Consider the following 25042-nt stretch of genomic DNA (forward strand, 5'->3'; position numbering starts at 1 on the left):
TTTATCTAAATCATCAACCATTCATTATATTGCAATTAATCCTGTTTGCGATCTTTTAGTTTTACACGAACAGTGCATGAATATTAATGCTATCATATGATATTTAATACACCATTATGAAACTAAATAAAATGAGTAACCAAAAGAACACTGGCATGAAGATACAAACGTGAGGCCATACGGACCATTTGTGCTGTTTCCAATCAGTGTATGACCTGTAGTTGATAATAAATACATTTCTCTGTTAGAAAACGTTGAATAAGAAACCCTGTACAATTAGCTACTAGCAGTAACATTAAAGCAAACTGGCATATACCAAAGTGAACCAGTGCAAAAGGGACATTCTGTTTTAAGTTTTTCAGGTGAACTTGGTCACGATTATCTCAGCTGCAAGAACAAAGAAATTTTAAGTTAAAAAGGCAGATTTAGGATAGTTACAGCATAGCAGGAAGTATTCAAACACTCAAGACACCTCAAAGCTGTACTTACAGTTATATAGGCTATGAAACTGTCTGACTCCACTGCTCCATAGAGTGCTGGGCTGAATCCTGAGCATCGCTAAAAGAAATTGGGAAACTCATTCTTGCAATCTTGGTCACATGGTTACAAAAAAACACCCAGTTGGCTTTCACAGAACAGACGGAAGCGAGCCACAATCAGTTTGGTTTTACACCAGCACAGATTCAAAGTTTCAAACCAGGTTAGTGCCTTTCAACAAGAATGCGTTTCAAACCGTTTTGTGAGACGTTCAGGAACCTTCAAATGCGGCGGGAAACAACGAAACGGTCCGCTTTAAACCAGAGATCGTCAGAGCTTGCGTACAAACACATTCTTGCTGGGTATATCACGTTTGCAGTGTGGACAAAAGAGGAATATTCAGACTGCAGTCCCCCAAAGAGCTGTTCATAATCCTGTGAGCAACTCTTTTTTTTTCTAAAGTACTGCTTTCTGTCGTTCATCCTGGCAATAATTGTTGTAGCCAATTGATTTGTTTGTTTGAAAAGAGATCATCTCAACAGGGGACCACGTCATCTGTTGCAATTGCTGCTGTTTTTGTTTTGACCCCAGCAACACTGTCATGGTTCATCTCTGCTAACATTAATGCTGGTAATTCTTGTTCCCTTTGTGTAATGATGAAGAGGATGACAGGAAATGAGAAGAATGCACAACAGAAAAAAGTCTCAGGTGAGACAAAGGCAGGCAGTAAAACAAAACAAAGACATAATTGACACAAGAGTCACCTGAGCAAGAGAATACACCAGTTCCAGTCAGTTCCTGAAGAGCTCAATTGTGTTTTTGATCACAGCCACTAGAGGGCAATGAGATGAGTCCTCCCAGTCCTCAACAGAAAAGAGCAGAACCAAAAGACAGAGTAGAGAGAGAGAGAGAGAAAATCTGCCCCATCTACTCTACGTCTGAAGCCTCACTGTCAGAGTGCAGGTAGTTGCTGCCTGTTACCCGGATGTAGTGCATGTGACGGTTGTCGTTGGGCGCGGAGTGCCCACAGGAGCAGAGCTGCCCGGCAAACAGGTTCTCGATGTCCTCCAGCTGTAGGCCCTGGGTCTCTGGGAGGCAGCCCAGGACGAAGAGGAGGGCCAGCACCACCAGGCCAGTGTACATGAAGAACGCACCTGCGAGACAGATCCGTGTGTGAGCTTTCACATGCAGGCTTTCACGTCGCAAAAACTACCGCAGTACTTCAATAGTTTTATAGTTATGATTTGTCAAAAGGTTGCATTCCAGACACAATAACCGATTGATAATCAGAAAAATACATAAATAAATAAATAAAACATGCAATAAGCTGCCTAAACTTGCAACAAGGTGGCCTTTTCATCTGATCTGGCTTCTGTTATTTTGACAGTTGAATGCTAAGGTTGTGCTGCTGTATGACCAGCCTTCTGCTGACATTCACTTCGAGGACAGAATTCCTGCTGAATTTGAAAGTTTAATCTGGTTTCTGTCAATGATGGCAAGCCATCCTGCACAAGACACGGCAAAACAGGCCCAAACCACAATGCTTTCAGCACTGTGGTGTAATCAGTCCAAATTATTTTTCCAAGAGCATTTTTTCTATTTATTTAGATTCTTGGCTTTTTCTCTGAAGCACACTGTTGTTGTTGGATTGTCTCCTGACAGCGAACCCATAAGCCTCAACATCAGAGAGATTTTTAAGTTGTTGGGAAGTTATTCTGGGCTCCTCTGCGATTTGTCAACAACTACAGGGATCATTTTTGATTTTCCATCTGTCACAGCCCGCCTGACTGCGGTCCAACGTCATCACAGGGGGCTCTGTAACCTTTTCCTGCCTGAGGAGCATCAGCTACTCACTGTTCCTCAGAAATCTCTTTTGCTCCTCACATCATACACTTCCTCCCTGTTCCCTGAAGGTTCAAACATACCTTTGCATCTCACAGATTAAACAGGTTCAAAAGTGACTGATAAGTGGGTTCTCTTTGTCTACTTTAAGGTTTTGTGTGAAAATGTGACACTCATTTCATTTCTATGCAGAAACGGAACATTTTTCAAGCACCCATCTACTCTCTCTTTAATGCAAACCACATGTAAACTCAGTTGAGGTTCATCTTATCTCCCCAGCCACTGTCCTGCTGTAATAAGCAACGGACATTCAAAGTACCTACATCCGGTTATACAGAAGGAAAAAAAAGACTTCTATGTTTAGGCTAAAGAAACAGTCTCCCTTTGCAGGTGAGGCTCTCTTGCAACACATTCTTAAACCCACATATAGATGCAGATATGCCAACTGAAAATACATCATTTCCCTTTGAATGGATCAGAAAAGGAGCATGTTAACTATGATGATGCAGTTCAGCAGCCATATTCGGACCTCCTGATGGAGTCTTACCATAGTAAGTAAGAAACTCTGCGACATGAAGAAAAGTCAGAGACACAAGAACGTTGAAGATCCAGTTGACGCCGGCTGAGCAGGCATTGCCGGTGCTGCGTGCCCAGAGCGGGTAGATCTCAGAGTTCACTGTCCAGGGCATGGGGCCCATACCTGTAAGATTCATCACATGAAAGCAGTGAAACATTAGCCACTAGTTACTGCTCTTTATCTTTATCGCTTTTTTTTGACAGGACGCTTGTTAAATGTGAGCCGTAAAAACGGAAAAAGAAAGAAGAAAGTCACTTCAGACCTGGAGCAAAGGAAGCAAGGTAGAAGAGGAGGCCCATCAGGACAATCCAGGAGTAGGGTGTAGGACAGTAGTTATAGGCCCAAATAGGGCTGTCAGGGGCCTCCGTCCTATTGGAACACCTGGATGGAAAAGTAAAACTCACTGAAGCTTATATCAAATCAGTCTTAATTATCCATAGAAAGAAAAGAAAAAAGAAGTCTGTTTTGATGCCTTTTCGTGGTACAGGTCTCAGACAAACTGAAAAACAAACGTGTCTCACTCTTATGTATCCGACAGTCACACAGATACACTGAGATTCATTTTCTGACCTTCCCCAGGCTGCGTGGTCGGTGGACGACTGGTTGACAGGTATGCAGGAGGAATCGTACACTCCTGTGCCGTTTTCGCGGTAACAGAACCCACAATCTGGATCCAGCATGCACAGTTCACAGGACCTGCAGGGCGGAGCTGAATCAGCGGGTACTCACACAGCGATGTAACACTTTAATGCTCTGTCTACGGAGACGACGGCTAACACGACGAAAAGAGGCAGAATTAAGGTGCATGAAACTATACCTGTGACCCGACTCATGTGAGGAGTTGGATTTCTTCAACTTAAATGCTTAAATCATCATTTTGAATAATGTTCTATTAAAGTCCTATGCATATGTATGTGTGTTACATATGTAAAGTATCATCATATCACTTCTAAAGCTCCTTAAAAAGGCGCCTGGACTCCCAGGTGTCCACTAGCATAATGCGTGGCTCCTGCTGAGGATTTTTTTATGGAGAAAAACTCATTCTTGTCATAGATTTAAGAATAACACGGGCGTGGCGGTCAGAGCAGCTCGTTCTGATGAAAGGAAAAGAAAAAACCAAGACTACATGAGTAACAACCAGTCTCCGACTCTCTCCAACCTGTTGGTTTCAATGTGAAAATGGACAGAACGTGACTGTCTAATGTTTTGTTTTGGTTTTTTTTCTCTTACCCATACAGCCTGCAGGTTGAGTTATGAGAGTCCACCGGATGGAGGGCGACTGGTGGAGAGTTTTGGGCCGACAGCAGGAACCCGACGGCCAACAAAGTCAAACTCAAACCGGTACCTGCGTTAAAGAAAAACAAACAAGCACTGAATAATGGACAGAACCATTTATATCCACTACACTGTAGAACTCGTTTCCCTCTGCTTTCCCCACGTCTGTTGACCACATCGTGAGTTGCAGACTCGCTTAGAATTTCTCCAAACTGTCGGCAACTTAGTCTGTATAAACTTTGCAAAGTGTTGGACAAACACGGCTACTTCCCAAGGAAGAATGTTGCAAAGTTGCCACCTTTAGATGGAAATGCAGGCAAAAATCATTCAAGGTGAGTTTTGTAGTTTCCATCTTCAAACGCTATCACCACAAGAGGGCAGAGTTTTACCAGGCGGGGCATATTTTTCTCATCGTCAATCATGACTCAAGATTCATTTGTCATTTTTGTGATGTATTTGCATACATAAAGGAACAAGACGACATTTGCTTCTACAAAACATCATGGAAACTTTGGAGTGTTTGGATGTTGCCATTAACCTGGACAGAGGCTTGCACCAATTTGTTACCCTATTGATTTTAAAAGCACACCATCATCTGACAAAATCTCCCTCCCATTAAAGGACAGGCGTCTGAGGGGTGAATTTGGGCCACTTAGCAATATTGGCGCCTTTCTTCTCCACAAAGAAGCAAAGGTTTGTCATAAAACGGTTGACATCAAATTTGGTGGATTTTTGACAGTAGTCGCCTTGTTGGAAAAATGTTTGTAAAAATAACCCAAGGGGTGTGAAACGTTGGCAGCACTGCTCATAGCTCTGCCAGCTGCTGCTGCGGCTGCTTCTGCCTCCAGTTGACTAGACACTATAGTGAATCACATCCCCTGTAGTGGCAGAAAATGACATTACTCCGAATATCTCAGCTGAATAGTGCATTTGAGTTTACATAAAACTTCATAGGTATTGTTTTCCCAGTTCTGTTGACAGCTGTTTTGATTTTGGTTTGATGTTTGAAACAGTTATTTATATATATAAATATATATTTATATATATATATATATATATACATACATACATATATATATATATATATATATAAACTTCAATCTGAAGGACTGACTATGAATCTACAATGCTGTGCTGTGAACTTTGTGGCACATTCAAGGACACCTCGTAAACTTAGACAGCAATACTTAAATAGCCACGATTATTGAACAGTAGAATGTATTTCATTCTCATTTTCCTGTGTTGGAATAGATACATGAATCAAACAGTCATCCCATATCAAAGCAGTGTTTCAACTGATAAGCTGTTTTTTTTACAACTGAAATTATATTTTTGTCTAAAAAGCAACGGTAAAGTATATTATTATTGGTAAATATTTTTAGAAAATACAGATATATATATATATATATCCTGTATCGCCATTCTGTCTAAATATACAGAGATGTAACTTTGTGGACTGTAACTTCCAGCCCTAACGAGGTTAGAAATAAATTCAAGATAATCACTGTCCATTTTAGGCGCCTCTGAAAAGGATCGTGGACTGCATGAAAAGGCAAAAGAGCACAAGTCAGTCAGTATGCTTGTTTGCCTGTCTGGATGTCCCAAATTAAGTCCATTTTCACTTAGTCTGATAATCACGTCAGCACCCTCAGAGTTACAAACCGAAAAGACTGCCCAGAGTCAGCTTCCTGCGGCCCACCCTCTCCACAAGCCAAACTCCAACCAAGGTGAACACAAAGTTGGTAGCCGAAGTTGCTGCAGCCAACCAGATTGCCTGTTTATCATCCCGCACCCCCGCCATCTGCAGAATGGTTGCACTGTAGTACCTAAACAAGAATGAGATTAACTGAGAACACGCCATGACAAGCATTTCCAGTCAGAGTGATGAGGAACACGCAGGCTCGGATTTTATCATTTGGGCTTTTACAACAGCCAGCAATGTTATCAGGAGGTCTTCAGATAACACTGGATGAGCCCTGACAAGATTAACAGTGAACTTACATGACTGTGTTGATCCCAGACAGCTGCTGGAACATCTGGAGGCCACAGCCAACAATCAGAGCCCTGCGCGTCGGACCGTGCTTGAGCATGCGCAAAATAACGACACCTTCTAAAGAAGAAAAGAAAAAGTGTTTAACAGAAAATAAAACTGCCACTTTGTCACAAATACAACATTCGATTCCATCCCAACATCGATCTCTCACCTCCGCCAGCGTCCTTCTCCTCCTCCTCGATGCTGGCTCTGATGGCGTCGTACTCCTCGTCGACGTTCCGGTCTCCTCGGATCCGGCTGAGAACTCGACGGGCGTCCTGGCTCCGGCCCTTTTGGAGGAGCCAACGGGGGCTCTCCGGCAGGATTAGGAAGCCGAAGAACTGCAGCACAGCGGGCAGGATGGACAGACCCAACATGTACCTGGAGCGTGGGAAGGAATGAAGAGGAGTGAGGGGGAGGGATGCTGTAGAGTGTCGACTGTTCCAGCCGATGAAGTCTCTCTGGTGCCAAATTAGGACACACGGTAGGAGCAGTTTCAGTTAATGATAAAGGACTGCAGAGGAGGGGGGTGAGAGATGGGACAAAAATCAAAAATGAACTAAACTCCTGTTTACAAAAGTTAATAGCAAGGATGACGGCATAGAAAAAACGCTTACCTCCAGCCATCGTGGCTCAGGTAGCTAAAGGCCCCGTCGACCACACTGGCAATGAACTGGCCACCAGTGATGAAGAGGGAATTGATAGTGACCAGCTGACCTCTCAGGTGAGAAGGGGAAACCTCTGCGATGTATACAGGAACCGTCATAGACGCAATGCCTGATGAGGGAAAAAAAAACATATATAAAAGTTCAAACTTTATGCTGGTACGTGATCCTTAATCATATGCTTCATTCAAGATAAAAGGAACTGAAACTCTGCAGAAACAAGCGTGGGACTGGGTTTAAGCTGCTGATAGAAGTCTCTTTGCCTGAACAGAGAAACTGTACATATATCAATTTAAGAAATACTCACCAATGCCCAAACCCACTGTGATTCGGCCAACAAGAAGGACCACCTTGTCCGGGGCAATACTCAGTATAATCCCACCGACACTGAAGATGAAACTGGCCATAAGGATACAAATCCTGCGCCCCAGCCACCCATTCAAAAAGCCCCCAGTCAGGGCAGAGAGCGCCGCCGCCCCCACGGTGCTGGAAACCAGCAGCTCCTGCCACAGCGCGTTCAGGTTCATCTCCTTCTTCAGGAGCAACATTGCCCCCGAAACCACCCCAGTGTCGTACCCGAAGAGGAATCCTCCCAGGGCAGAGAAAAACGCCAACACGTAGACGAACATCGGCGTGGAGGCATCTTGGTCCAGTTGGTTCTCACCAGAGCCTCCAGACGGAGGTCCGATGAGACTCTTCTCTCCGCCGTCCGCAGCTCTCTGTTTCCTGCTGCCCATGACGTTGCCAGCGTGCTTCAGGCTGTATTCATCGTGACTGCTGTGACACAGGAGAGAGTGGGAGATGAGCCCACAGCTGGTGGGTTAAAAAAACAAAAAACGGCAGCTCCTCGGAATAGACGACACGTTAGTATGAGACCAGCACCTGGCTACCAGGACTCGTGGATGCAGTTGTTTGTCATGGCGCTCTCATAAAGCGACTTCAACACCGACACGTCGGGATTTTCACAGCTATTTGGCTAATTTAGCGGACGTCGCGTTATAAGCCGTAATTGCGGTGGATACAAGTGTCATTTCGTGCTGACTTCAGCTGACTTCAAGTGTTTGTTTACCCCCTCTGATAGTGCGCCGTGCGCAGCCATGTTTACGTGACGTCACCAGCCCGACACCCATACAAAGATGGTTTTGTGCAGGAACGGACGGACAGGGACCCTCAGATACCCCTGGCACCCTAGAACGGACTCCAGTCCAAAATATCTACATTTTTTTTCATGACTCAACTAAAACACAATGCTGACATCACGCGCACGCGCTTTGGTCCGCCAGTTTTTCAACGACATCCAGCTTTTAAAAGTAGCTTTCAAAAACTTGTGTCGCAAATAAACGTTTTGTCCCGGTTCAAAAGTGTCTCTTTCTTTTTACTGACAACGTTTACTGTAAGCCGGACTCCAACAGGTCTCTCTTGCAAATGAGACCCTGGGTCTCAACGAGATTTTACCTGTATAAATAAAGGTTAATAAAAATAAAAAAAGTCTCGTTGCTCAGGTGTGTACGAAGATTGGAGTTCCTGTCTGAGGAAATTAGAACTTAAATCAACCTTACCTCAAAAACGACAATCGCTGATGACAGAAGGAAGAAAAGAAAGATTCCTCCTTTGAAGCTCCTCAGCAGATCGTGTCCTGCTCAACAAACAGGAAGCCTCTGTGAGGAATCATATGATATTGAGCAAAGAGAAGGAGGAACGCCCACACTAGTTGTAATAAGGTTAAACTTCTGGCGCTATGATCCTTGCACAGTAGGCAGCCGTGTTGACTAATAGTATCAACCTTGTCAGTATAGCTCGAACTTGCTTCCATGCAGCCAGACTTTCTTGCAATCTTTTAAAGTGGCCTCGAACAAGCTCTTTTTAAAGTTGTCCTTTGGACATTGGCTGTTGTACCCGGCATTTTCAGACCAACTCAAGCGTTGTGTCGAAGCATAAGAAAAAGCCTGGCAGAGAACCAATGTGAAAGCAAGCAGAAACAGCGAAGAGCTTCAATTTCTAAGGTATTACAGGTGTCACAGTGGAGACACACAAATGAGAAGACAGAATGACTGTATGAAATGGAAATTTACAGAAAGTAAAGAATATGAATAATCAGTAGCCTCAAAAAAATATAAAGGCAGGTGATCAAAAGGTCATCTGTCAAAATGTGATCATCAGAAGGAGTTCAGAGGTCACCTGTCAAATGACTTTGATCGAAGGGTGCCTTTATATTTTTTTAGTCTCTTTCACATATGCCTTCTCACCCGGGGATTGATGCGCCTTTGCTGTGCATTGTGTTATGCGCAAAAGAAAAGCAGCGTAACTGGGGTTGGAGTTGATCCCCCTCTGATCCTGTAAAGGGTCTAGCAATAGCAGCAAAATAGCACCTCCTGGTGTGTGCTTACACATCAGTCCGATATTGTGGATGTGGCGACTTAGCCGATTCCACTATGCCGGCTTGATGTGTATAAGGACTCAGTGATGGAGCGCTGATCCACCACTGTTAAACATATGGGAATGACAAGGAAAAAAAGTGTCAGGTCCACAAGGACGCTTTTTTTCCACCTTGAAGGTCCAACCAATATGTGAAAACTGCTTTTTTTTTTCTTTCATTATTTTCCATACATGCTTCATGCTATTCAGGGTAGGAAGGACTACTACTTCCGCTTCATTTGGCATAATTTCCATACTCCCATGAAATTCATGTTAGCATTTCCGAACCAACTTCATCCCAGCTGTATTTGGAGCTTCAAAACTTTTGTGCGTTTTTCTTCACTTCAGCAGGCTCAAACATTATGGAAAACTAATAATTCAGCAGTTAATTGTTATAGGGAAAAATACTGAGCAGAAGAAGTTTTTAAAGCGCTTTTATCAATTTATCTATTGCAAACTGTCAGATTCCTTAGAATAGCTGAAAGTCTAATGAACCAACTCCTGATATGTGTGAATGTGATTGCTATCTTTTTCTTTTGTGGATGATAGTACATAACATTTTTAGAAAGTGATGGATAAGTGTTACAAGGTCCAGCTTTGTAATATTGCAGTCTTAATGTGTTATGTTTAAAGCTCCTGAGTGCTCATTTAAACATGCCACCGAGACTTTCAGTTCTTTCAGATTAATGGAAAGTAATATGTGTCTGAAAGGGGATATGTAAATACGCCAAATAGTATCTTTCAGTTAGCCTGAAGAGAACATTCTGTGAACTTGTTCTTAGGGGGCAAAAAATTTTAAAAAATGATAGTAACTATTAATAATTTTCATAGAAATAATATACTACAAATACACACTATATGTGTTTTCTTTTGATTTATCTAATCAATTTCTACATTTGAAAAAAATAAATAAAACATTTGCGGCACGCCTGTAGTTCCATACATTGTTTCACGCTGACTGTGTACATACCGTAATAACGCAAGTAGATACGCAATGCAAAACCAAGATGACGGTAGTGGCAGTAGTAGAAGGCAAAAAAAGCTGAGATTTATTTACTAAAGTCCATTATTGTGGAATGGCTACAATATATGACTACTGATAAATTTCAAAATTATTATTTGCCCCCCATGGCAAAGATAAAATCCCAAATATGAACAAACATTCCAATGGGGAAATGTATTATTGAAGCACAGTGACCGTGTAAAGTCTATTTCCCCTCCCTTTTCCTTATTAATCAATCAAATTAAATAAATAATTTTAAAAAATCTAGACGGGTTCTCCTACGAACTTCAGTTGGAGTTTCAATCCCTTTGAGCTTCGAGCGCACTATTGGTTTCGAGCCTGCTCTCCATTAAACGGGAAGTTTTTTTCTGACTTGAGTCATATGATGTGACCATAGGGAAGCAGGAACACGCCTCTTATAAAAGAACCACTCTTTGCCGTAGAGCTAACAGAAAGTTTCTGACCCCAGAAAGAGGAACGCATTCTTTTCAAAAAGAAAGTTATCCGAGGACGGTGATGTCAACGTCGGAACCGAAACTCCTCGTCGCTGACAGCTTCCCTAGCCTTGACAACCTGTCATAGCTGTGTTGTAACTACTGTAATATGATGTGGCGAAGCTAGTATTTGATAATGTGGCGTAATGATATAATAGATTGTCGTGGAAATATGTTATTTTCTCTCCACACTCGTGTGACTGGCAGCGTGACTGGCCGAAGCCTTTTTGTCGGTTCTGATTGAACACTGATTGACCTCAATGCACGTCAAGTCTTCAGCAGGAAAACAGCTCTTTAAAGACCATGGTTAACAAAGAGGAATTGGAGGAAAGGCTGAAGAAACTTTTGGTGAGGCTGAAAACTCCCCAGGAGGACAGACAACTGAGTACACTGATCCAAATCATCCAGGATCTGCTTTTCCTGGCGCATACAGACTACGGTAGGAACCGCGCTGCTGCTGCTGCACGTGCATGATGCCACTGCTCATAAACAGGCCTGCTCTCCTTTAACAATGTAGCGCGGCTTTGGAGCGTTTTGGGGTTTATAAAAAAATTGTTTTTACAGATGCTCGCCGTAAATAAAATAGTAATGACATAGCGTTAAAGCTATTCTGTTACATACACATTTCACACACACAAATATAGACTTTACTGTATTGTGTGTTTTAGCTGCCTTATTAAAACGCTTCACGTTATCAGACTAAGTAGTCAGATACTTGAAGTCAGTGCACCAGTACAGCAACGTAAGAAGACTAAAAAGTCCTACTCTACAACGTAATTAAAAGTACACTATTATAAGGTAAATGCCATTTGAAAGTGGTGGTCTGGCCACTTCTGACTAATGCATAAACATGTAGGACACTGACCTATTAACATCACTGTGTAAGCTGCATGTAGCTGCAGCTTCTGTTAGAGCTGACATTTACACAGTTTAGCTCATATTCTGAGATGTCAAATCATTCACCAGTATTACAGTACACTGCAATACACTGTCTGATAGTGCAGTTAAAGACTCATGGACAGTCAGCAATATGCGCCCAAAGCGCTTCAGAAGCTTGGAATTTATTGGTTTAATATTTAACATTTCACTTTAAAAGCTTGATATACCATCCAACGTGTAAAACCGTCATTTACTAACACAGCCATAAAGTAGGTAAAGTATTTCTTTGTGAAATGTAGAGAATTTTTTAAAAAATACAATAAAAATCCAATTGTAGATGGGTCATCACTGTCTTAGTATTAGTTTTTGTTAGTTTTTAATTAATTTGATCCTCTTTTTTCGCTGTGCCGAAGCAGCGGTGAAAGATGGCGTACCTTTGTTAAAAACTGACTTGTCACATCACGTCGTCGTGTCTGATGTCTTGCGTTGCAGCAGCCGATCTGTTTGAAGATAAAGATGTCCACGTCCCCCTCATGGTGGTGCTGTCATCCTACAGCGGCAGCAGAGGAGTCCAGCAGGTACTCTTCAGACGCCATCTGTCGTCAAATGGGTCTTGATTTTCGTAGTGATTGTCAGGTTTCTTTTGTAGCTGAAAAACGAAAAGCAGAGCGAAATGGTCAGTGGTAAGACTGCACCACGGCACAAAGCGGCTGTCAGATTGTGGCATCCACGATGCAGATTGATCAGATTGATCTTTTTCAAGCCTCTGCATGTCGACATACTCTTTATCAGTGAGCTGGAGTTCACCTGCTCAGCGTGATCCAAATCATGTCAAAATGATGTCAAACTTAGTGTTTTGCTTTGGTTCATTTGGATTGAACTACTATGAAGTGTGTTTTTTTTTGTTTCTACAGGTGGGCTGGTCTCTGATTTGTCAGCTGATTGAAATATGCCCCAGTACGTTGGATCAGCTAACCAAACCTTTGCAGGACGCCAGGGAGTGGGAGGTACTGGCAGTGCATCAGTAAGTGATGATATTTTGATCAGTGAAAAAGAGCCTTCCCGCACCATCCCGTGTTTTGGAGTTGTTATTTAGCAGTTTGTGCGGTGTGACGGGGGCGTACAGCCTGCTTTGGGTTGGGGCAGTTTCTGCCGGGGCATCCCTTTGCTTTCTGTGTATGTGGGGGCTGTCGTTAGATGAAGATGTGCTTGATCTGTGGCACTGTTTTGGCGGTCGGTATGTGTCAACGCAACATCCGAACGTCTGCCAAGTCCCGAGGTTTCCCAGCATGACGTTGCAACGTTTTATCACGATTCTGATCCTTCAAAAAAAAAAAAAATCTTAAACCATCGTATCAGAAAGATAAAAAACCTCAACAGTTTTCAGGATACCTGACATTTAAGATTCAATTTAATGAGCGTTGAAATGTCCAACTGTGGCCCCCTTGTGCCTCATAATCATGTTGGTGTGAATGTGTTGAGATGTGATTTATTGCATTTTCCTCACCTTTTGTGGGTGAAATTACTCAGAATCAGTCGCAGGTTAACGGCCACTGGACATCAGTACAGGGAAGTTGTGAGTTTTAGAGATTTGTACTTCTTCTTTATAGATTTTGATCAAGCTCTAGATGCAGAATCATTTTCATCTCTGATTTCACTTGCTCTACATTGTAAATAATCACTTCCGGGTTCCTGTTGCTGGATCACGCCAAACACCAGTTTGGCCCTCTGTCTAACATTTGTCCAAACAATGCAAAGCATCATCATCATCCTCATTTAAATCCAGACATGTTTGGTGTTGTCAAAAGTGGGCTCTGACAGCAGTAGAAAGAATTTTTCTTTCATGTAATTTAGTTAGTTTACCTAATTCGTAACAAGTGAAAATTATTTAGAAAATAATTTAACCAGTTTTTTCTTTTTAGCCTTTTGAAATGATATAAATGCCTCCACAGCCCTGTTTAAATTTCCTTGTGTGCTGATGTGGTTTCCAGGCAGATCCTGAAGGCGCTGTCTCAGTACAGCGCAGACTGTCGGGTGACCATGGTGGGGCTCAGAGCGCTGGCGCTGCTGCTCAGATCAGGTACACGCCTGCTGCGGTCGACGCCGAAGAAGTTATGACCTCATCCCGTGAACAGCGGTTCCATTCCAGTTGCAGTTTGGGATGTTGCTTTTAATGTTTTGTCTCATTGGAACATATTCAGACGAGATCGGCGGAGACCTTTGATGCAGAGTTTTAAAAAGATCAAAGGAAATTGCTCAATATGATTATGTAATGGATAAACTTCTCAGTGTAGAGCAGTCTGAGACATCTAGAGCGGGGGTTTCCCCGCTTGGAGGTGAACTGAGCTGTACTCTCACATTCACCTCTTTGCATCATCTCATTTTTAAAAAAGTCTAAATGTAAACAGCTCTTCTATAAGTAACGCTTCAGCCATTTCCTCACATGCGCTCAGCTGTGAAACCACACAGTGCGCCGAATGGGGAGCTCAGATAAGACGATTTTAGAAAGCGAAACCTTTGAAATGTTTAATCCCGCTTTGCGTTTTCACCCGTTATTGCACAGACACGATTCCTCTGCTGGTGCTGGAGGAGGAGGAGGAGGATGTGTTTGGCTTGTTGGTGCAGGCGATGAAGACGTTTCCTACGGGTGAGGAAGTGCAACTCCAAGGCTGCAGAGCTCTGCAGCTGCTGCTGGAGAGAGGTGGGCGCACACACACCCACGCATTCTACTATTCTTTTGTCTACATGTTCTACAGCAGGTGGAGTCTAGCTTTTCCTGTTGCAGCCTTTAGGTTTTTTTTTTTTTTTGCTGTTTCTGGCTGTATAAGATCAAATGTCGACAGCTTGACTTCAGTTCAGTAAATAAAGCACACCTAATGGAAAGTTCCGTATATTAATGATTTGAGTTCGGTGACTCTGACATGCCAATACTTCAGGATACAACACGAATGGGATAACATGTGAATCAGTGACAAGAACTATGTGGGGAAGGTTAAAGGTCTGAATAAAGGTTAATCATGTTTAATTAAGATCCTCCATCAGTCACTGCATCCTCCCAACTAAAAAGAAAACAAGTGCTAGCAAAACTTGGTATTGTTAGGTAGGTCAAATAGGTATTGTTGATGGGAGGTAATAGGTTGTTACCTCCAAACAATTATATTCCAAATGATAAGAAACGGACCATATTAATATATTTCGGACAGCAATATATATTGCTAACATGAAAAGAAAAATCTACAAGCTAAGCTAAAATTGGCTTGGCTAGCTTAGCTGTGGAACTATTAAAGTGAGCTTTTGGTGCTAAAATGACCGCCGCAGGGGTAAAACTTTCAGATATTTCAGGTGGTTGGGAGGTTTGTGTGACGTTGCAGGGATTTTTTTAAAGGAAATTTTCTTGTTGAGCATTACCTAAGCAGGAGGTATGATGGAATGACGCATAGCACAGGATCATTTTAGCTAGCTCTGCATTCAACTCTTTCCATAGATGCTTTTATCTGTCTTATTTCTGTGTTTGCAGTAAGCGACAACCATCTGGTGGAGTTTGTGGAGAACCAGGACCACGTTGTGGTTCTTTTGGCGTTGCAGAGCTTTCCCGACAGCCCAGAGTTACTCCTGCAGGCTATGAAAGTTCTGCTCCCTCTGGCTAGCACCAGTAAGACCTGAATACACTGCAGTAATGTGAGCTAGCCTATAAACACGATTTCTTTCCTGAAAGCGGTCCTCCTAACTCAGTGTTTCTCAGTTCCGGTCCTCATGACCCACTGCCCTGCATGTTTTTGATGTTTCCCTCCTCCACCACACCTGATTCAAATGATCAGCTCCTCATCAAGCTCTGCAGTGGCCTGATAAGGAGCCATTCATTTGAATCAGGTGTGGTGGAGGAGGGAAACATCGAAAACATGCGGCAGTGGGTCATGAGGACCGGAATTGAGAAACACTGTCCTAACTCAACCGTGAAAATCTCTCTTTTTCGCTCCACTTTGCTCTCTTTGCTAGGAAGTGCTACACACAGTCATCACATGAGAAAGGTTCAGCTGCGATGGTCAGTTTCTAACTGCGCCAGCAAACCAGCAGTAATGGCACCGTCTCGCCTTTTAGTCAGTTGATGTAAATCCAATTACACCATATGCCATGAATCATGGATGAAGTCTCGCAGCCTCATTAGAACAACAAATCTAGGATAGCATCAAAACTGGAAGGAAAAGAAAAAAGTCGGAAGTTTTCATGGAAATTCCCTCAAGATGCGGAACACAGCAACATCTGCGAATACTGTCTGTTATGCATCATCTATCCGCCTAAGTTTGTCACACGATACCTGGAACGATGTAATTCGACATTTCCATGAAAGCGTGCCTTTTTTTTTTTTTTTATTTATTTAAATCTCAAATAATAATATATTTCTAATGGCAGAATTCTATATTACTTTGTATATAAAGCACTGGAGTTGCTAGTTTCTGGTCACCTGTCATACTCACCAGTATAATACATGTTTTCTTTTCTTTTTTTTAGCTCAACATATAACAAATTAACAGGCCAAACTAGCTTGGCCATATATTTTCTATATATATATACAGTATATATATATATAAGTCCTGATTAGTTGGATGATTTCCGGACAAGAAGTGGAACTGGCTATGAAAAAACAGTGTCGGAGTGGATATGAAAAAGTTTCAGTCATGAACATTTGCTCCAGTGTAATGCCTGTGTCCTTCACAGATGTGGGATTTAGCACGGTCATGGGGGGTGTTCTAGGCTCTTTTTCTCTATATCTCTGTTGCTTAAGTGTCTTTGTGCTATTCAAACTGTAAAGTGCTGAGCAAAAGTCTTGAGCCACCCTTCCCCAGGAAAATCTTTTTACAGTTCAAACATTAAGCTTGAAAGTCAATATTTGGAGTGACCACCTTCATTCGTCAACGCAGCCTGAACCCTCTGGGACAAGCTTTGTTGTCATTTCTTTAAGTAGTCTTCAGGAATAGTTCTCCAGGCTTCTTGAAGGACATTCCAAATCTCTTCTCTGGATGTCGGCTGCCTTTTGTTCAGTTCTCTGTCAAGATGATCTCACACTGCTTCAATAATGTTGAGGTCTGGGGAGGATTCATCCCTCAATAAGACCTGTTGCCACTGATTTTCAGTCCACTTCTTGTGCCATTTGGCATAGCTCAGGCTTTTCTCCCTGTTTCCCTTCCTTAAGGATGGCTTCTTGACAGCCACCCTTCCATGGAGCCCATTTCTGACGAGGCTTCAGTGAACGGCAGATGGATCAACTGAAGGGCCGGACTCATTTCTCTGGTCTTTGTCGGGGTCCTTGCTGGATTTTTTTTTTCCCAGTTTCTTAGGAGCACCATGTCCACTGCACATCTATCAAGTTTTTAGCAAATAGCTCTTTGGGAATCACCTTGTTGGTGGAAAAATGTCTTATGTCCGTCAAACTGCGGTATCTTTTAGCTTTTTTTTTTGTAGGTGCAACTAAAGAAGTGGGAACAAATTATGTTTATTTGCTGCTAAAAACAAAGTGCCTGAAAATAAGATTCAAATTGATGCAAATTAATTGGTGCTTTGCTAAACTGTCTGTTATATACACTAATTCTAAGCCTAGATAACCTCCAAGCTCAAGGAGAGGCTCCTTGGAAGAAACGAGGGATGGCTTTAGACGTTTGCACAGCACTGTTTGTTCCTTTTTAACAGCAAACTCGAGCAACTTGAGTTGAACATCCTTTTCCTCTTCAGCCAGTAACGTGGAGGTTCTGATGTCGGGAGGCACTCGGTGTTACAGCGTGGTCATCGCTGCCATGGACGCCTTCCCTGAGGTGGAGGATCTGCAGGAGACGGGCTGCTGCCTGTTCAGGAGGTTAACATCAGGTTAGACCTGTGTAAATGATGGGAGGAGTTTAAAAACCCTTTTCTCTCTGTTTTCACATGACAAGTGCTTATTTTGTTTTTCTTACCGTATGAAAAAAGGTCAGAAAATTATACTTCAGTCAACAGTATGGCAGGTTATATAAAAGGGAAACAGGTGTGAAATGGATTCAAGATAACATTGAGATGCAGCGTCAGCGAATGGCTTTCAAGTGAAGCCGCTCCTTGACAGTCGGAGATGATAACAGTGTTTGCCAAGTCAACACAGTGGCGTTTGGATTCGAATCGTTCTGATAAACTGATTTTGTTTTTTGAGATGACAAACAAAGATTGAAGAAATCAGCCGAGGTTTTGGTTCTACTCAGACTCTTTTGTTTGCTTTCTTTCAGAGAGTTACTACAACATCCTGGTGCTTAACGGCGTCCAGAGAGTCGCGGTGAGGGCCTGCCAGACTTTCCCCGACAACGCCGCGCTGCAAGCCGCTGCCCTTTCCTGCCTGGCTGACCTCAGTGAGGAACGCACACTCACCAGCTGTTTTTAACTCGTCTATTTATGCTCAAACGGAGGGAGGAGATCAACAGCTTGACCACGACTTTAACACAGACAGTAGTGATCTCACACAAACACGAGTGATATTAAGGCTGAAAAACAGCACGTCTCTTTCCAATCACTAGAATTACCCAGCTGTGACGTTTTAGCTGGTAATATTCTGATCTCTACAGTGTGTGTGTGTGCGTATTGTACGTTGACATATGTGTGTATGCTCAGCTAGATTCAGATGGGCCACGACACTCTGTACATGCTCCAAATTTGGTGAATTCAGCTATACTTATGTGTATGATGGTCCCCCACAGAGACTTGGAGTTAGAAGCTTCAGTCAATAACTTGATTTGGCTCCTGTGCACGTCAACAAGAATGGCGTTCCACTTATTTTTCCCGGTTGAGCTGTAACCGTAGCTCGATACACCAAGCGGTCAGGATCGGTTCCTCTGATCTCCTTCAGAGATGTTAAGGGCTGTCTGACTTGGTCTCTCTGAGACTGTTGGTGGTCGGCAGATTCAATCCTCAGCCTCGGTGGCTTCGTTAGCCTCTCTGCTCCTGTGTTGTGGCTCACAAATAATCTTGTTTGTAGCATGTGATGAGCACTGTGATGTGTAATATACAACAAGATGGATGGAAAAGCTGCTCACACGTTTGTCACCTTTGAATTTTTCTATAATTGCCGTCAGTAGCTAAGAAGTAATGACCTTGAAAAGCCTGGCATGTCAGGTTAGATTAGACACTTTTAGGACAGTAGTTACAGCATGCTGTCGCCTTCTGCCAGCCGCGACCATCGTGCAGAACAAAGCGGTGGCCCAGCAGGATCTGGAAGAAGGAGAGGAGGAAGAGAACCGAGGAAAGGAGGAGGTGGAGGACATGGGCCTGGGCTGGATGGAGGACTGCTGTACGGCACTGGAGCTCCATGCTGCTGAGCCAGCTGTTCAGGTCAGTCCAGTCATTTCTGGTCCTGGAGCCTGAACGCATGTTTTACACGGTCAGTTTTCAACCTCCCTGCTTCCTCAGGAGGCTGCAAGCTGGGCCATTCATAATCTGCTGCTGCACGGAGCCCGAGTGAGCCTTTCTGAGGAGGAGCAGGATGAAAGGTACGCAACGCAAAGGTGTCGCACGCATCGTCCACACACGTCTCACGCTGTTTAACCCATGAGACGGATGTTCGCCTTTCAGGACTCCTGTGCACAGGCAGCTGATGGCGGCCCTGTTGCTACACTCGTCCTCTCCCAGCGTGTTCAAAGCTGCTACCAGCGCCATCAGCACACTCATCACAAACAACAGTGAGTCTATGGCAGACAGGCTTTCCTCTCACTCAACCTCTCCGCTGATGTATATGTAGTAAAATCCCAGTTATGGATTTTAGGTGCTTTATGATAAGGAGTGAAAATGATACCAAACAAGGCCAGATAAAGAGCATTAAGTCTTACTCCTGGATCATCATTAGTGTTTGTATTCGCTTGCAGGTAAAATGAGCTCTTTGTTGCTGTCCAGCGGCCTTCATGTTAACCTGGTGGAGATGATGAAGAGACATTTAACCTCAGCAGAAGTTTCCATCAGCGCCTGCAAACTCTTGAAGCTTCTCTTCCAGGGAAGGTTGGAACGAACAGTTTCCATTCTACGCTTCTTGTCTTTCAAATCTCTGCTATTTGTGAATCAAGATTTAGCGTAATTGTCACCGTAGAGCACGAAATTGTATCGTTTATTCATGTTTTATTCCCACGAATGAATAATTAAGTTGCGACAATGCAACTGGTTAAAAGGGGAGGATGGATTTGGGAACTTTTCTTTTAAATCAAAACATCTTTGATGAAGTTTGATAAAGTATTCTAATTCTGCAAAACTTATTGATTGATATTCATTTCTGGAGATGCTTAATATTCAGGGCTGATCTAATCAGCTTTAGATGAAATTCATATTTTATTGAAGCCAGTCTCCCTGTACTTGTAGGACTGCCAGTCTGGATGAGCTGAGCATGGCCATGAGTCAGATCCTCAGCACCATGAAGGTCCACAACTTCCAGCTGGAGGTCCAGCTGGAGGCACTGCAGGCCAGCCTGGTCTTCCTTTGCCCAGGTACGCTCAAGGGTCTTCTCTTAGTGCAGTTTGTAAGTCGTCTTTCTGTGGTTCTGTTTCTGCTCATGCTACTTATCAAAAATGGCTCCAGAAAAGGAGAGAATACAAAAAGTTCTGGACTTTGTAATGTAAAATAACGCACACGTCGGGATTGAATCACAGCAATTAATCATCAAGTTTGCTGCCCTGCAGACCTTCGTTTGTTTTCTGTAAACTCACTGTTGTGGATTCACATGTGACCGATGGTATTTCTGCTGTGTGAGTCATAACAAAGTTGCCTTATGCTGAACATTACGCAACGCAAAACAGAAAGTGGAACATCTGGCGGCAAACAACTGTTTCAGAACTGTGCAAAGGTCTCCTCGCATTTATCTCTGTGTTGAAAAACAGGTGCAGCGATTTGTTGAAACACGAGCAAACACAGATGGAAATGCAGCATATAGGGCAAAAACACAGTTTGCACAGTTTGAATGAGCTTCAAAAAGTCAATTGACAGCCACGCTTCCGTGGAGACCATTTTTGATGAGGCTTCAGTGATTAGTAGATGGATCAACTGAAGGTTCAGACGCAAGTTCTGTGTCCTTGTTGAAATGTTCCTCTTTCTTAAGGGGAAATCATGTTTAGGGCACCATCCTTAGATAGTCCGAGATTTCTCTTAAAAGCTCTTTTTTAATTAGTTTTATATCAATCAAACCATGTCATTTCCAGCATGCTTGGTAGACACAACACTGTAGGTGTAGGGTTTTAGAATGAGTCAGAAAGCATCCAAAGAAAAAGATGTTTAGAAAGCCTGGAGAACTATTGCTCAAGGCCCTTAAAAAAAAAAGATTACAAGAAAGTCTGGCTCCCTGAAAGCAAAATGAAAATCGCTGTGCAACTGTGCGCAGTCAGTGTCGCAGTCTTCTCTCTGAAGTGGATAAAATTCAGCTAAATTGCTCCTCTGGCAAATGATTTGAAGTGAAGAAAGTCAGTAAGTGTTGTTGTGGACTGTATGTAGCATTGTCTCAGTAAAAAAAGCCTTGAACTCTTATTCGGTCTGTAAATGGCAAGACAAACTGCACCCCACCCTCAGTCTGACCGTGCGTTTCGGCGTATAACTGACGCACTTCTCCGTCTCCAGCAGAGGAATGCGAAGCTGGTTCAGCGTGGCCGCTTTTTCTCTTCTGATATCTTTTGAAAATGAGGTTACAGAGTGCGTTTGCTTCCAGCAGCAGCAGCACAGATGTAACAGTCCTAATTCGATTAGCGACTGACAACAAAGCGGTTTTGTCTGTGTGCATGTTTTCTCGCCTCTTTGTCCCCACTGTTTTCCCCTTGGTGTGTGGGAATTCCCAGACAGGAGTTTGAGGGAGCATGGCACCTCGGTCGCAGATCCCGACATGGCCGACGTGTCGCTGAGAGTGCTGAAAAACCAGTGCGTGGTGGAAGGGGCTCACGCTCTGTACCTGGAGGTTCTCAACAGGGTATGAACGTATCTGAATCTGTCCATCTTACTTTCTCCACCTTGCTCTGATACAATACTATAGAAGTGGGTAATGGTAGAGTTTGCGTCATGGCTTTTTTTTTTTTTTTCCTTACTAAAAGAAAAGAAGCACTGTACGGATATTTAGCCACTTCATACACTGGACATATCTCAGTCAAACAACAGCTCTTCCATTCATTAGAGCTATTTTACAGTAGGTCGCTCTGCAAGCAGAACACGGAAAAGGGTGTAATTACATTTCCACCAAGAATTAGCTGGTTTACGTACTGTTTTGAATGAATGTCATGACATTTTTTTTCCCCCACGTGGTTGTTTGTACACTTTGTCCCGAAAACCTCTGAAAGGGTTGAAACCAAGGGGAAAAAAAAACAAAAAAAAAACAATTATTTGTCAGTTTAGAAGTAAAATATACACTAATGTTATTTTTTCTTGACTTGTTCTGTTTTCTTATTCAATGTTTTCTTCTTCTGGTCTACAATCAAAGCTCTTTGTTTGTGCTTGCAGTTCATCAGAAGCCCCACCTTACAGAGGTGTGGTTTGAAGGTGCTGTCCACCCTGGCTGACTGCTCTGGTGCAGTGGACCTGCTGTGCCAGCAGGGGGCGATAGACACGGCGCTGCATACGCTACAAATGTTCCCACAGGAACGAGGTAGGCACTCGTCATTCACAGCCTAAACGAACCAATTAGATTTAATCAGTGTTGGAAAGTAAGACTTAGCTCACCCTGTCACAACATTAATTCTCAGCCCACGTCTCAGGTCAAATCGATAAGATGCCGACAATGATGCTGAGGTTTGGCGGCCCAAGGCTACGGAGTAGTTTCATGAATAGTGCTCTGTTTAAGTTATTAGACATCCCCCTGTTTTCTCCATCCCTTTCAAATCAGTCTAAGATCGCAGATCTGGAAATGTGTTACTCGCAGTGTTAATGTGATTAGATTTGGTGATTGGGGTATAACTTAAGGAGTTGCTGAACTGGTCTTTTGTTTCATTAATCTCACAAAAATCTGTTTATAACGCCTTTAACAACCTGTGAAAAAGATAAACGAAGCATTTCACCAACTAAAACTGCGCTCAAACTCGGATGCTCAGCGGTAGGATTGTAAGACGAGAAGGATTCACAACTTCAAAGGTTCAAGACATCCCTGTTTTCTGCAGAGATACACTACTGGGGTCTAACCCTGCTCAACTACCTCGTGTCCAAAAAGAAGCTGTCTAGGATGATCGTGCCAGTTCTGGCCTCCGTTGTGGTCGCCTCTCTCATTCAATACAGAGAGGACTCCGAGATGCTGCTGAAGGTGAGCCGAGTGTTTTGCTGTGATTAAAATCTGCCATAATTAAGATGTATTCTTTTCATCAGAATAAGTGTTACAGTCCCAGTTCCCCACTCATTCCATTGAACCGTATGATATAATATGGTGAAAGTCTGTGCCTCTGCTTATCAAGAATTACGAGCCAGATGGTCCAGCTGCGTAATTCTCCACTAAAATCCATAGAAATGATTTTCATTTAAGCTACTCTTATACGAAAAAACATATGACACGGACAGTGTATCTGAATCTCGCTACTCTTTTTAGTTTGCAGTGCTATTCATAGTTTTTCAGAACTACAAACCTAATTTCCAGAGAAACAGTAGCGTTTTCTAAAATAAAAAAAGCAAGCAAAGCTGAGCTATGGTTCAGCACTTTGTGTCAAACTCAGTCAGTGACTCACCGAGTCAGAACATCTTCAGTGTGTAAAGGGAGTCTGGAAAAAACAACAACTTAGTGCTTAAGATTAAGGCAAAGCATGAAAACTGCTGGTGGACGTACGCTTTAGCATGCTGTCATGCCACCGTGATCAAAACATCCAGATGGGGCTCAGGAGTACCTTCACCAGGAAGGCTCAGTCTCAGATGGACAGAAAGACAGTGGGTTCTGTGGTCGGATGAGTCCGCGTTTCAGCTGCTTCTGGGAAAAACTGACTTGTTTATCGGCAAAAATTCGTATTCCATCTATTGAGTTTTATCAGAGAAATCAGGTTATTTCAACAGGACAAGGTCAGACCTCATCGGGCTCGACACGCAGGAGCGTGTCTTCGTGAACACAAAGTGTGTGTGCTGGACAGATCTGTCTCCTGTCGAAATGGTACGGAGCAGGTATGGAGGGTGTGACGAGATTTGTGAGCTATCCAAGCTTCTATTTGTGACCTGTGGGGGGCAGTAATGCACCTTTGCTACGTCTGGCCTGCTAGAACCTAAAGAAGGAGAAGGAAAAGAAGAAGAGGAGGAGCAGGAGGGGAAGAAGCAAGCAGCCAGAATGAAAATACCGGTATTACCATTGAAGATGACCCCCCCCCTCCTTTCAAATCGTTTGTTTGGCAGCATTTTGGGTTCCAGGCGGACATGATAAATGGCAGTTGAATGACTGATAAGACACGGACAATATGCAAGCATTGTATGAAAATAATGCCGTACACCGCGGCTAAGATAAAGAAATATTTTATTTTAACTTTTATGAATTTTAATTTCAATTTGTGGCAGAAGTTTATTAAAAGCTCATGCTTGCATCATGCATGTAAAGAGTTATAATAAAACATTTCAAAATGCACGTGCAGCTCGGTTAAACAAAAGTCTGTTGGTCCAGTCATATTGTCAGTTACCAGGGGACTCAGGACACAGATGCAGGGTCTTTTGGATTCCAAGAGGGTTTTATTATTTGACAAAGCACACAGAGCACAGCAAGGCAGGGCGATCTCCAGGCAGAGCAAAGTAAAGGGCTGTGAAAACCTAAGCGCTCTCCTCAGTAACTATGGCGTGGAGGATGAGCGCAGCTCTGAAAGTTAAATCTCTCCAAACTGGGAGGAAAACAGAAAAGCTATGAACACTTTAACAAAACAAAGACACGCTCTCAAAACGAGGCGGATTTAACAAAAGACGCACTCTTAACAAACAGAAGGCACTATGAAACATTAACGATCAACTTAAAGCTCTCCTTTAACGGAGGTTACAACAAAAGTGACAACAAAAAAAACAAACAAGGCTATGAAGCTTACCGTGTAGAATAAATAAACTAAGTCTATGAATAAGAATAATTTACAAAACAAGATAGCACTGCAGGAGGCTCGCTCACTGCAGGCTCGTGGAAGCTATGGATCGAGGTAAACTGTGGTTCAAGACAAAGGGCTGGTAATTCAGCTTGAACGGAGACAACATACTGGCACAAGACAAGGGAAACGCAGACTATTTGAACACATGAGGGACCAAGGGGAACAGGTGGAAACACTTGGGAATCAGGGAAGACACTGGAGGAAGGGCAAGATACCTGAAACGAGAGGACAAGATTAGTGACTTTTCAAAATAAAACAGGAAATGACAAGACAAGACATGGAACAGAACATAAACCGTGACTCATATATGTTGTCATTGTAGCTTAAAATCTCG

The 25042-nt window shown here is 43.0% G+C and overlaps 2 protein-coding genes across 5 annotated transcripts in view; one reads left to right on the forward strand and one right to left on the reverse strand.

The window, feature by feature from the left end:
* Positions 1-442: 442 nt before the first annotated feature.
* Positions 443-12228, reverse strand: LOC140307500 (proton myo-inositol cotransporter-like). Of its 2 annotated transcripts, none has more exons than XM_072386419.1 (11): positions 12118-12228; positions 7176-7642; positions 6821-6980; positions 6376-6584; positions 6173-6281; positions 5834-5997; positions 4127-4241; positions 3467-3592; positions 3159-3277; positions 2867-3019; positions 443-1631 (listed from the first exon to the last, which is right to left on the reverse strand). In XM_072386419.1, exons 1-11 carry the CDS (start codon positions 12192-12194, stop codon positions 1405-1407), a joined length of 1926 nt encoding a protein of 641 aa, XP_072242520.1. In that variant the 5' UTR covers positions 12195-12228; the 3' UTR covers positions 443-1404. The 2 variants fall into 2 exon arrangements, with proteins under 2 accessions (XP_072242520.1, XP_072242521.1); XM_072386420.1 differs by lacking the exon at positions 12118-12228 and adding an exon at positions 8428-8743 and having other exon boundaries at positions 7176-7645.
* The window catches only part of lrrk2 (leucine-rich repeat kinase 2), a 34042-nt gene continuing 19650 nt past the window's right edge, over positions 10651-25042 (forward strand). The window contains exons 1-17 of one of the 3 annotated variants that reach the window (XM_072386416.1): positions 10651-10875; positions 10988-11219; positions 12152-12237; positions 12574-12683; positions 13651-13739; positions 14223-14360; positions 15177-15311; positions 17387-17518; positions 17905-18024; positions 18840-19000; positions 19079-19158; positions 19241-19347; positions 19531-19660; positions 20015-20139; positions 21475-21602; positions 22127-22271; positions 22780-22919. In XM_072386416.1, the coding sequence (XP_072242517.1) occupies positions 11084-11219; positions 12152-12237; positions 12574-12683; positions 13651-13739; positions 14223-14360; positions 15177-15311; positions 17387-17518; positions 17905-18024; positions 18840-19000; positions 19079-19158; positions 19241-19347; positions 19531-19660; positions 20015-20139; positions 21475-21602; positions 22127-22271; positions 22780-22919 (1962 nt within the window). In that variant the 5' untranslated portion in view covers positions 10651-10875; positions 10988-11083. Of the gene's footprint in view, positions 11220-12151; positions 12238-12573; positions 12684-13650; positions 13740-14222; positions 14361-15176; positions 15312-17386; positions 17519-17904; positions 18025-18839; positions 19001-19078; positions 19159-19240; positions 19348-19530; positions 19661-20014; positions 20140-21474; positions 21603-22126; positions 22272-22779; positions 22920-25042 lie in introns of those variants that run through there. The other 2 variants (XM_072386417.1, XM_072386418.1) reach the window with 2 other exon arrangements.

This window comes from Leuresthes tenuis, unplaced genomic scaffold (assembly GCF_036924035.1).
Source record: "Leuresthes tenuis unplaced genomic scaffold, fLeuTen1.0.hap1 SCAF_5, whole genome shotgun sequence".
Lineage (NCBI taxonomy): Eukaryota > Metazoa > Chordata > Actinopteri > Atheriniformes > Atherinopsidae > Leuresthes > Leuresthes tenuis.

Bases quoted from the DNA above. Each gene is read 5' to 3' on its own strand.
- LOC140307500 (XM_072386419.1), bottom strand. From the start codon at position 12,194: ATGAGGGGGACGTGGACATCTTTATCTTCAAACAGATCGGCTGCTGCA. The intron at 7,643-12,117 runs GTGACAAGTCAG...GTGTCACAGCAG, and splicing joins ATCAGACACGACGACGTGAT to TCACGATGAATACAGCCTGA. The intron at 3,593-4,126 runs GTAAGAGAAAAA...TCCGCCCTGCAG, and splicing joins TCAACCTGCAGGCTGTATGG to GTCCTGTGAACTGTGCATGC.